This window comes from Leucoraja erinacea, chromosome 1 (assembly GCF_028641065.1).
Source record: "Leucoraja erinacea ecotype New England chromosome 1, Leri_hhj_1, whole genome shotgun sequence".
Classification (NCBI taxonomy): Eukaryota; Metazoa; Chordata; class Chondrichthyes; order Rajiformes; family Rajidae; genus Leucoraja; species Leucoraja erinaceus.
This window is the reverse complement of record NC_073377.1, coordinates 139,637,004-139,649,481: the sequence shown is the minus strand read 5'-3', so window position 1 is coordinate 139,649,481 and position 12,478 is coordinate 139,637,004. Positions and strand designations below refer to the sequence as shown.

Genomic DNA, 12,478 nt, shown 5'->3' with positions numbered 1-12,478 from the left:
CAACCGCTGAGATGGTTAAAATCTGGAACACACTGCCCAGACTGCTGGGAATAGGTGATCTCATATTGACATAATTAGATGAATATTTGAAGCAAGGAAGACTGATTTACAATAAAACCATGCAGATATGCATGGAGGTCTTCGACCTGAAACGGTAAGAGCTTTATGTTTATCTCAGCAGATGCTCCCGGTCTGCCGAGTGTTTCTATGTTTCTGTTGAATAATATAAATGGCACTTGATGGCCAGCGCCGACGCAGTAATCCGCAGGGTCTGTTTTCATGCTGTATGACTATGTGGAACTTTACAACAAAGCTATATCGTAAATACTAATGAGTAAATTGATACCTTTTGAATTGCTTTCAAATTGTATTTTATCGTATGACCAGGATGAAACGACCTGACGCCCAATTCAGGACGTTATCTAAATGCTTCGCTGCCCACGCCCAATGGCCTGTTTCCTTTATCATCGTTACTTTTTTGCATATCTTTCATTCATTTGTTCTATATCTCTCTATATCACCCTGTATATTTCTCGTTTCCCATTCCCCTGACTCTAGTCTGAAGAAGGGTTTCGACCCACAACACCACCCACTCATCCCTTCTCTCCAGCGATGCTGCCTGCCCCGCTGAGTTACTCCAGCGTCTTGTGTATATCTTCGGTTTAAACTAGCATCTGCAGTTCCTTCCTACACGTTGAGCTGTTATAACCCCCGACAGGAAATGCACATCTGTTACTTTAATGATGCCATTAGCAGCCTCTGTCTCCACGAATAGTTGGTGTCTGTTTAATTCCGGCACTTCACATCTGTGGATTAAAATAATGAGCTACATCTGACATGCACTGCTGGTGTAAAGGTCAGACACAGGAAGTACACGGGCCACAGCACGCTTTCCCCGTTTAAGCAGGCTTACAAATTGTAACACAAGTATACATAAGGCATTTAAAGATCGCGGCAAAATAAATTAATTGTACAATCGTAACATTTGATTTACATAAATTATCACACATTACTCTGTTAAAGAAAGTGATTTATTACTAAATTAAAATTAAAATACAAAATACTTGTGTTATAACTGCAGGGTGAACTTAATTAAACACGAACTCGCTATTATCCATTGACACCGTTAAACCCACAACGCGTTTCACTACTTCACAAAGTCGAGGAACCCTATCGACGCGAGTTTTAACTTCGTCCCTCTTTCCCCCAGATACTACGCGACCTGCTGAGTGTTGGCACCATTTTTTGCTTTTTATTTACTATCTCAGTGCAGTCTCTGTTGTAAAACAAGTTGGAATCCGGAGTACAAGATAAACTGTCGGAGAAACTAAGCGGGTCAAGCAGCATCATTGAAGGCAAAGGGAAGGTCTGTGTTTCCAAACTCCGAATATGTCTCTTGCTCTCCACAGATGCTGCTTAGCCACTGAGTTCCTCCAGCAGTTTATATATATATATATATATATATATATATATATTTTATATTTACTCGTAAAGTCATTGGAATGAGAACATGGTAAAATGGATAAAAATAGCAATGGAAAATTCCGAAGTTAGGAGAGACTGCAGATGCTGGAATCTTGAGCAAAACACAAAGTGCTGGAGTAACTCCATGGGTCAGGCAGCGTCTGTCAGGCGACGTATCAGGTCGGGGCTTCTTCAAACTGAATTTAAAATAAAATCAACTTGTTTTAGTTTACTACGTCGAAATTATTAATAGTTTAAGTACAAGGGGTAGGTCATTTAAGACTGAGATGAGGAAACACTTTTTTCACCCAGAGAGTTGTGAATCTGTGGAATTCTCTGCCACGGAAGGCAGTGGAGGCCATTTCAATGGATGTTTTCAAGAGTGAGTTAGAATTAGCTGCTGGGACTAACGCAATCAATGGATATGGAGACGAGGCAGGAACGGGGTACTGATTTTAGATGATTAGCCATGATCATTTCGAATGGCGGTGCTGGCTCCAAGGGCCGAATGGCCTACTCCTGCACCTATTTTTCTGTGTTTCTATATGGCGTGCATTTGTTACTGTGTAAAAAGGCATCACAGCAGAGGCATCGACATCATGTGCTTGTGCAGGCATGCAGCACATGATCCCCAAACTCTCGGCCTTCCGCACGTCTCCTCTACTCATCCACAAGCGCCTTTAGATCAGGGAGATTCCTCAATTGAAAGTCCAACAACATCTGTCCATACGCTTTACCCTGTAAAATAATACTTCGTGTCATTTTTTGTGGGTTCCTTTGCAACCGCTGTGTTCAAAATGAACATTCGGGCAGCGGTGTGCTCGACAGAGAGCCCGTGACCAGTCAACACAGTACGACGACATTTCACACCGCGACCATTCTGTTTAGTGTTGGGTTTAGAGATACATCGCGGAAACAGGCCCTTCGGCCCACCGAGTCCGCGCCGACCAGCGATCTCCGCACACTAACACTATCCTACACCCACAAGGGACAATTTGCACTTATACCAAGCCAATTAAGCTACAAACCTGTACGTCTTTGGAGTGCGGGAGGAAACCGAAGATCTCGGCGAAAACCACGTAGGTCACGGGGAGAACGTGCAAACTCCGTACAGACAGCACCGTAGTGGAATCCCCGGGTCTCTGGCGCTGCAAGGTCTGCACCGCTGCGCCACCGTGCTGCCCCAAAACCAGTGGCAGGTGATAGGAATCTCGGGGGGTGACTTTTTCCACACAAAGGGTGGTGGGTGTAAGGAACAAGCTGCCAGAGGAGGTAGTTGAGGCTGGGACTATCCCACCATTTAAGAAACAGGAACATGGATAGAACAGGTTTGGAGGGATATGGGCCAAAGGCGGGCAGGTGGGACCAGTGTAGCTGGGGCATGTTGGCCGGTGTGGGCAAGTTGGGCCGAAGGGCCTGTTTCCACAGGACTCAGGTTTTACAAAGAGGATGGATGACAAGCTGGCAGTGAGCGCCTTTGAGCGCTAATAAACTGCCGAACTCCTTTAGGAAAACGTAACAAATTCGGCTCACAATACGGCTCACAATACAATTCAACAGTATTGGCAAAGACCTTTCCAGCAATTCTGCCCAGTCGTTGAGCAGTATCGGGTTGGAAAAGCATTAGTGCTACAATAATGTGTGCTTATCAAAATAAAATTGCCTGCTCAAATGACAATAACAAGCAGTCGGCCCGGAACGTCGCCTATTTTCTTCGCTCCATTGATGCTGCTGCACCCGCTGAGTTTCTCCAGCAATTTTGTGTACCTTCAATCTTCCAGCATCTGCAGTTCCTTCTTGAACACTTTGTCTACTCCACTGCGATATCTCCTCAAGGTATGCCTACTTTGAAGAAGTTCTCCTCCTCTCTCCGGAGACAGTTTCACAACCTCCTCTCTAACTGCACACCCTCCTCCCCTTCCTTAACCTTCGAGCTGTCTCCTCCCATCCCCCCCCCCCCCCCCCCCCCTCGGGCTCCTCCTCCTCCCCTTTTTCATTCCTTCTCTCCTCCCACCCCCCCATCAGGCTGAAGAAGGGTTTCGGCCCGAAACGTCGCCTATTTTCTTCGCTCCATAGATGCTGCTGCACCTGCTGAGTTTCTCCAGCAGCAATTTTGTGTGCCTTGGAAGCCTAACCTCCTTAGTCAAACCACACGTCAAAAACATTGGCGTGATATTTGACTCCGCATTAAGGTTTGACAAGCAAGTCAACTCTGTGGTAAAAGCTGGTTTCTTCCAGCTTCCTACAATAGCTGAAATCAAATCTTTCCTCAAATTCGACGACCTTGAAAAGATCATCCACGCATTCATCTTTTCCCGCCTTGACTACTGCAACTCCCTATACACTGGCATCAGCCCATCCATCATCCCTGTCCCGCCTGCAATTGGTCCAAAACGCCGCAGTGACACTTCTGACGGGTACCCGTAAAAGGGACCACATCACCCCGATCCTGGCCTCTCTCCACTGGCTCCCAGTACGGTATAGAATCAACTTCAAGCTCCTCTTATACATTTACAAAGCCCTTAACGGGCTTTCCCCACCTTATATCAAAAATCTTTTAACCAACCATTCTACCTCCAGGTCCCTCAGGTCGGACGACTTGGGGCTACTGATTATCCCGTGGTCTAGGTTTAAGCTCAGGGACGACTGTGCTTTTGCGGTTGCAGCACCTAAACTGTGGAATAGCATCCCGCTCCTCATCAGAACTGCCCCCACCATCGACTCAAAATCCATTTCTACTCCCTAGCGTTTTTGAGCCCCTCTGAGGGGGCGCTGTAAACAGTTTATGTATGTATTGTTGGGTCTGCCCCACCGTTGTATGTATCAAATTACTCTGATGTGAAGCACTTTGGTCAACGTGAGTTGTTTTTAAACATGCTATACAAATACATTGATTATTATTATTATTATAAGCATGGAAACGGTTTCATACCTGCGGGTCAATCCTCAAAGATGCAACACCCCCGCCGCCCAAAGAATTTCTCAGCACAAAATTTAATCCCTGGATCCCCGGAAGGTCAAACCTGAGAACAAAGCTAAATGCTGAAACAAGCCAAATGCATGAATACACGTTAAAACGTTTACTGTAAGTTACTTCAATAAGGTTCTGACATCAAGCTGAGCATGGCTGAACATGTTTAGGTAGTGGGTTGACGTGGCATTTAATCGTCCAGGTCCCCATGCACAGACACATTTATTTCCAAGTGTTGCAACCAAAACATCTTTCCCAGAATGTGACGCACATGTTTCCCAGAATCACATGTTGTCTATTCAGCATCTTCCGCTTAGCTTGATTCCCACAAAAAGACAGGTGGGCAGATTTTAATCGCAGGTGGTACACTTTCAGAATGGACTACGTCCTAAGGCTACGGGTTTTCTGTTTTGGGTGTATTCAGAGTTGAGCTTGATCGACGTTGGCCCAGGGTGTGGAAATTAACTGGAACATGAAGCCGAGGTGCAGCTGGATCACATAGATAGTAGTGGGGAGCAGGGAGGCCACGCCTTATAGCTCCAGCCACTGTGAGGAATCAAACCTTGTCTGCGTGGAGTTTGAACATTTTCCTTGCGACCATACAGATTTTTGCGGCATGCACCGGTTTCCTCCCATATCCCAAACATAGAAAATAGGTGCAGGAGTAGGCCATTCGGCCCTTCGAGCCAGCTCCGCCATTCAATATGATCATGGCTGATCATCCACAATTAGTACACTGTCCCTGTCCCAAAGATGTGTGGATAGGTAGGCTGATTGGCCACATTTCCCTATTCAGCTAGTGAGTGGTAATGTATGGGGGAGTTCATAGGAACATGATGGGAATAAAATGTGCTTCATAGACCATCCAGAACTTTGGTTGGATTTGGTCCAGCTGGGTCTCCATCTTAGGAATGACAGAAGAGACACTGGAGTGAATGAATATTATTCCTGCTAGCAACACCATTGTTCCCAGGCATGTGAAGCCAACACTTCAGCTATTGCTTTCAGACTGGCTCAGCAGAATATCAACACAAGAGCTGTCAACTTTGCTGAGCTGTCAGCTCTGTCAAGAGCTGATCACTATTAGGGCCAGAGACCTGGGTTCGATCCTGACCTCGGCTGCTGTATTTGCATATTTAAGTTTGCATGTTCTCCCTGCGACCGTGTGGGTTTCCCCCGGGTGCTTTGGTTTCCTCCCACATCTCAAAGGCGTGCCGGCTCGTAGGTTAAATGACTTATGTAATGTGTCGGGAGTGGATGTAAAAGTGGACTAACAGGAACTAGTGTGAATGGGTGATCAATGGGCAGCGCAGTCTCGGTGGGCCGAAGGGTTTGTTTGCACGCTATATCTCTAAACTCTACAGTAAATATATGCTGCACAATGCTTTGTGCTTTAAGTAAATGTATTCAGACACATTTACAGTATATGCTTCACAGACCCTGTGAAAATGCTGTTGAGTTGAATTTAATATTATGCATGAAAATGCAATGTTCTCCTTGCATTTGTTTAATTTCACCGTGTGCTGAATTTAGCATAAGTGAGGCTCGGCTGGGATACTTGTTGCTTGATAAGACACAAAAAGGCTGGAGTAACTCAGCGGGACAGACAGCACCTTTGGACAAAAGAATAGGTGACGTTTCGGCTCAAGACCCTTCTTCAGACCTCCTTCCGAAGAAGGGTCTTGACCTGTAATGTCACCCATTCTTTCTCTCCAGAAATGCTGTCTGTCCCGCTGAGTTACTCCAACTCTTTATGTGCATCTTCGGTTTAAACCAGCATCTGCAGTTCCTTCTTACGCTACTTGTGGCTTGATTTGGCCTCAACTGGGAGTTTGCACAAAGAAATGCTGGAAAATCCATAATTAAGATTTTAGGGAGAAGAGAGGGGCGGCTTTAATTGTAGAAGATCTTTGCAACTTCAGGGTTGCTATGCATTTCCAATTAGCTTACCACAACAAGATTCCCAAAAGATATTTGATAAGTTGCCTCAAAACAATTTGGTACCAAGGTTGTAACCTGAAGAATAATAAGGGCTGCAGCACCTTGGATAGTGTCTAAATAATAGGAATAAGAATGGAAGGTAGATAAAAAATGCTGGAGAAACTCAGCGGGTGAGGCAGCATCTATGGAGCGAAGGAATAGGTGATGTTTCTGGTCGAGGAGCTTCTTCAGACTGATGTGGGGGAGGTGGGGGCGGGAAGAAGCGTAGAGTTGGAGGGAAGGGCAGTGAGGGAGGAGGTTGTTAAACTGTCTTCGGAGGGAGGAGCAGAACTTCTTCAAAGTAGGCATACCTTGAGGAGATTTCACAGTGGAGTGGAATGGAAGTATTTTTCACACTGGAGGGAACTGCACAACAGAGCTCCTGAGGATATGGAACTAGAATTTTTCTTAATATTTATGATTAGACAAGGCTGGCTCGGGGGGTGGGGGGTGCTATTAGTGCTGTTGCCTCACTGCTGCTGGTGCTGTCTGTGCGGAGTTTGCATGTTCTCCTGCATCTATAATGTGAATTCCACCCAGGGATTGGTTTTCCTCCCACATCCTTCACACAAGGGTGTATGGAACAAGCTGCCAGGGGAGGGAGTTGAGGCTGGGACTATCCCAACGTTTAAGAAACGGTTGTCTAGGTACATGGATAAGACAGGTTTGGAGGGATATGGACCAAACGCAGGCAGGTTGGACTAGTGTAGCTGGGACTTGTTGGTCGATGTGGTTAAGTTGGGCCGAAGAGCCTGTCTCCACACTGTATCACTCTACGACTCTAACTCAACCACACACTGCTAACTTAATTGGGAGATGAGCAAAGGTGAAACAGGACTGGTGGGATTGCTCTGCAGAGAGCCAGCTTGGATTCATAGACCAAATATCCTCCCTCTGTGTCATTATATGCAAATTAATAAAAACCTGCTCTTGCATGTTTACGTGGCATAACTCGTTGGTGTAATTAACTACAGGAAGGATAAGGATGTTGAATCAAAAAATGTTAAATCAGTTTCTCTATGTACAACCTGCTTGAATGTTGTCAGCTTTTGCAGTTTTTATTTCAGATTTGCAGCAGTTTTTTGATCGTGGACAGACAGGTAGAATAGATGTTTGCATTGCAAATTAAATCTAATGCCGAAAAAGCGGGAAATTATATTTAGGTGAGATGAATAAGAGGAGGATTTAAAAGGGGGGAGGCAGGTGGGCCAACTATAGATGGGGCATCTTGGTCAGCATGGGCAAGTTGGTGGTGAAGGGCCTGTTTCCATGCTGAACGACTATAACTCTAGGTCAGGTCCCACCTGTGGGCATAGAAGCAGAGTTGATATTTTAGACTGAAGATCTTTCATCAGGAGTAGGCAACTCAGTACCTTAAACCTGCTGACACTTGGTAGAAACAAGGAACTGCAGATGCTGGTTAATTCACAAATAGACACAAACTTCTGCAGTAACTCAGCAGACCAGGCACCATCTCTGGAAAACATGGACAGGCGACGTTTCAAGTTGAGACCCTTCCGAATCGTCTTGACCCGAAACGTCGCATGTCCATGTCCTCCAGAAATGCTGTTGACCTGCTGAGTTACTCCAGCACTTTGCTTCTTTCCCTTCTGCTCTGACACTTGTTCACATCATCTTATTCATATTCTGCTGGTCAAGAACCCTCTCAATGTCTATCATGCCAGCCCGTGGACATCAATGTAAGATTTCCCCACGGCTGCACCCAATTTCTCTAGCTGCTTTATCATTGACCTTCCTCAGATCGTAAGGTTGGTTATGGGAATCTTCACTGGTGATTACACAATATTCAATTCTAATGCAATTCCTCAGTAAAATAAGACAGTCTGTGGTTACATCCAGCATGACCTAGACAATATTCAGGTATGGGCTGATTAGTGTAAAGTTGTCAGAAGGCTCAGTGGAAAGGCTCACCGAGAAGTACTGAAGAAAACCCAAAATCCAAACTAAAATGGAACCGAAAGAGATAGATCTGGAACCGACAGAACTCGGAACTGCTATCGAACCAACAGAATGCAGAACTGATTAGGTGACACCCAATTGGTGATGATCTCAGGTATTTATACCCAGAGATAGATTACAAGAGCAGATTAAATGCAGGTTTAACTACTAATAGCTCAGGAGAGGAGTGTGGAAGGCGTGCTCAAGTGTCTGGAGGCATGACAAGTGTGACAGGAGCCCCCTTCCCACGGACACCTCCTGGCATCCTCTTTGGCTGGTCCGGATACTGCTGATGAGTAGTAGAAGTCACGGATTAGGGAGGGGTCCAGGATGTCACGGGCAGGAATCCAGCTCCTCTCCTCTGGACCGTAGCCCTCCCAGACAACCAGGTACTGGATCCCTCTGCCACGCCGCCGGGATTTCAGCGGTTATTTCATGGTGTACACCGGACCACCGTCAATGATGAGGAGTGGCGGAGGTTGCAGAGGAGCGGGGGACAGGGAGCTGGAGGACAATCCCGGGATACGTGGAAGGTGGGGTGAATCCGCATAGACCGGGGCAGTCTAAGGCGGAGAGCATGTTAACTAAGGCGGAGTTAATGATCTTGAGAATCGAGAATGGGCCACTAAACCGGGAGGCCAATTTACGGGACTCAACGCGGAAGCCGAGATCTTGGGTGGACAGCCATACCCTTTGACCAGGGTGATAGGGAGGGGCAGGGGTTCGGTGACGATCTGCCTGTTGTCTGTACCTGGAAGTGGTGCAGAGCACGGCAGAACGGGCCTCCTTCCAGGTCCGAAGACTGCGGCATTGGGCAGAGGGAACGGAGACGTCCTCCTCTTGGTCTGGGAACAGAGGTGGCTGATAACCAAGGGAGTAGTGGAATGGCGACAGACCGGTGGCAGAACTGGGCAGAGAATTGTGGGCATATTCGATCCATACTAATTTGCTAGACTGGCAGGCTTGGTGGACACCAGACAACATAGGGTGGGCTCCAGGTCCTGGTTGGCTCTCTCCAACTGACCATTAGATTGTGGATAGAACCCAGAAGAGAGGCTGGCGGAGGAGCCAACCAGGGAGCAGAAAGCCTTCCAAAATTGTGAGGTGAACTGCGGACTCCTGTCAGAGACGATGTCTCGAGGGAAACCATGGAGTCTGATGACTTGGTTTATGATGAGGTGAGCGAGTTCTACACAAGATGGGAGCTTAGAAAGAGGAAGGAAATGAGCAGCCTTGGAGAAACGGTCCACAATGGTGAGAATAACCATATTACCCTTGGACGGAGGCAAACCAGTGATGAAGTCCAGGGCGATGTGGGACCAGGGACGGTGGGGAACAGGCAGGGGATGAAGGAGACCAGAGGGAGGCTGGTGGTACGTCTTATTCTGTGCACAGGCAGAGCAGGCGGAGACGAAAGACCGGGTGTCTGCCTCCACGGTGGGCCACCAGAACCGCTGGCACAGCAGGTAGAGGGTGCAGCCGATGCCAGGACTACAGGCGAGATTAGAGGAATCGGCCTACCAGAGCACTTCAGAGCGGGCAGAGACTGGGACAAATAACTTATTGGGGGGGTCCAGAACCAGGATCGGGTGATGACGCTGGGCATTGCGAACTGTGGTCTCGATCTCCCAGGTGATGGAGCTCACCAGGCAGGTGGGATGCAGAATGGGTTTGTGGGAATGGTTGTCCTGGTCGGAAAGGAACTGGCGGGAGTCGGGCTTGACATTCTAGGACCTAGGACGGTACGACAAGGTGAAGTTAAACCGGGTAAAACAGGGCCCACCGGGCTTGATGGAGTTGAGCCGCTTCACCGAATGCCAGGAAGGACAACGTGGACTGGTGGAGCTCACACTACTCTGCCTTGACGAACAGCTAGTTCTCCCATAGCCACTGCAGGACGAGACGGACATGGGCGGCTATGTTCCGATGCAGAGTAGACGAGGATGTCATCCAGATACACGGACAAACCGGTTCAGCATCATTGACCAGAGCCTGGAAGACAGCCAGGCGTTGGTCAGGCCGAAGGGCATGGTGGGTTGAAGGCTGTCTTTCACTCATCTCCTTTCTTGATGCAAACCAAATGGTCGGCATTGCGTAGATCTAGCTTGGTAAACATGGTGGCATGTTGCAGGCAGCTGAAGACAGAGGAGATGAGTGGCATGGGGTAATGGTTTTCGACAGTGATGTCATTCAGGCCTTCATAGTCAATGCAAGGGCGAAGGTCGCCATCCTTCTTACTCACAAAGTAAAATCCTGCCCCGGCGGGAGAGGAGGATGGAGGAATTAAACCAGCGGCCAGAGACTCCGAAATGTATCTCTCCATGGTGTTGATCTCAGGAGCAGAGAGGGAGTACAGACGACCAACCGTGGGTTGGAGAAGTACCGGATAATAAGTCAATGGCATAATCATAAGGGCGGTGAGGAGGTAAAGAGGTGGCTCGGGACTTGCAGAAAACCTCTTTCAGGTCATGAAACTCGGATTGTACTTTGGACAGGTCAGGATTGTCACTCAGAGCAACAGACACAGAGGTGAGGGGAAGACAAGCAGACCGAAGACAATTAACGTGACAATGCTCCCCCAAGTGGAGATCTTGCCAGTGGACTAGTCTACGGTGGGGTTGTGAGTAGTCAGCCAAGGCCGACCCAGAACGACAGGGACAAGAGGTGAGTTTAGCAGAAGCAACTGAATTCTCTCCCTGTGGCTCCCATTAACACAAAGTTATAGAGGGAGAGTAGAGAGTGAAGCCATACCAATTATTCTTCCATCAACTGCACTGGCTTTACGGGGCACTTCGACTTTAACGGTGGGAATCAGAACTTTTCGAGCAACAGTGACATCAATGAAGCTATCATCTGCCCTGAGTCAATCAGAGCATTGTTTCAATAGCGTGTCTCCAAAGCGTACCGTAATCGCAGTGTGTCTGGTGGAAATAGGAGGGGAATAAACCGTGCTTACCCTTAATCCCTCTCTAGGTGGGGAGCGGTGGCTTTTACCAGGCAAGCAGCGATGAAGTGTCCAGGACTTCCACAGTCGAGACAACGCCTCTCCCGTATGCGTCTCTGGCAGTTGACCTCGCTTAGCTTGGTGCGGCCTATCTGTATAGGCTCCCCTCCACTGGGTCAGGACCGGGATGCGTGGGGTTTCTTCCTCCCGAGGGAAGCGAGACAATCGGCACACCATGAAGAGAGGGGTGTGATGGGTAATGGCCCTGTCCCACAGTACGTTCATTCCAAGAACTCGTGGTAAGCACGGAGAATGAACGCAGCGGGTACGTCGGTGCTCGGGGACTTCTCTTAGTGGCTCGTAACGCTAACAGCAGGTACTCAGGAAGACTCGCTAACGGCAGGTAAGCTCGGGAAGACTTGTGAAGATTTTTCATCATGTTGAAAAATGTCCACGAGAGCCCCGAGTACAGACGAGCGGCCATTAGCATAAATCTCCGAGTTCGAATCAGGGCAAACTCGGGAGAGCTCTTGGAATGAACTCGTACCATGGGACAGGGCTTTAAGGACACTATTTGAGAGCTGCTGATAGCTTGTCTCACTTTCGCTCTCAGAGCAGGTTATTGATCCAGATGGTTAAATCAATCAGCGCGCCCAGATCCGAGGGAAGGTCCAGAGAGGCCAACTCATCCTTCAGATTCTCTTTGAGGCCATGGATGAAGATACTGAGCAGAGCAGTATCGCACCAACCACTCTCTAAAGCAGTGGTTTGAAAATCAATAGCGTAAACAGCAACAGGGCGTACCCCCTGGCAGAGATGCAGCATCCTCTGGGCTACTCTCTTCCGACCAAAGGGTGGTCGAAAATCTTTCTCAGCTCTGCCGAAAAACGGGCAAAGTCCTGGCAGGTTAAGCTGTCTCTCCCAGGCTGTTGTACCCCAGGCTGAAGCACGTCCTGACAGCAGGGAGACAGCATAGGCTACTTTGGAGCTTTCAGCGCAGAAGTAGGACGGTTGTAGCTCAAAAACCAAAGCGCACTGGGATAGGAATAACCTGCAGGTAGAAGGATCGCCATGGTACCTCTCTAGGGTGGGAAGAACTGGTTCCAGACTGGGCTGGAAACGGCTGGAAGTAGACGGAGGCAGAGAAGCATCAGCGGAGA

At 48.1% G+C, this 12,478-nt stretch overlaps 1 protein-coding gene across 1 annotated transcript in view; it reads right to left on the bottom strand.

Moving 5' to 3' along the window:
- Positions 1–1,014: 1,014 nt before the first annotated feature.
- Positions 1,015–12,478, bottom strand: part of lratb.1 (lecithin retinol acyltransferase b, tandem duplicate 1) — a 164,346-nt gene continuing 152,882 nt past the window's right edge. Inside the window, exons 19-20 of the mRNA XM_055644448.1 lie at positions 4,397–4,487; positions 1,015–2,202 (exon numbers count right to left, since the gene is read on the bottom strand). Coding sequence (XP_055500423.1) covers positions 2,125–2,202; positions 4,397–4,487 — 169 coding nt within the window. The 3' untranslated portion in view covers positions 1,015–2,124. The remainder of the gene's footprint in view (positions 2,203–4,396; positions 4,488–12,478) is intronic.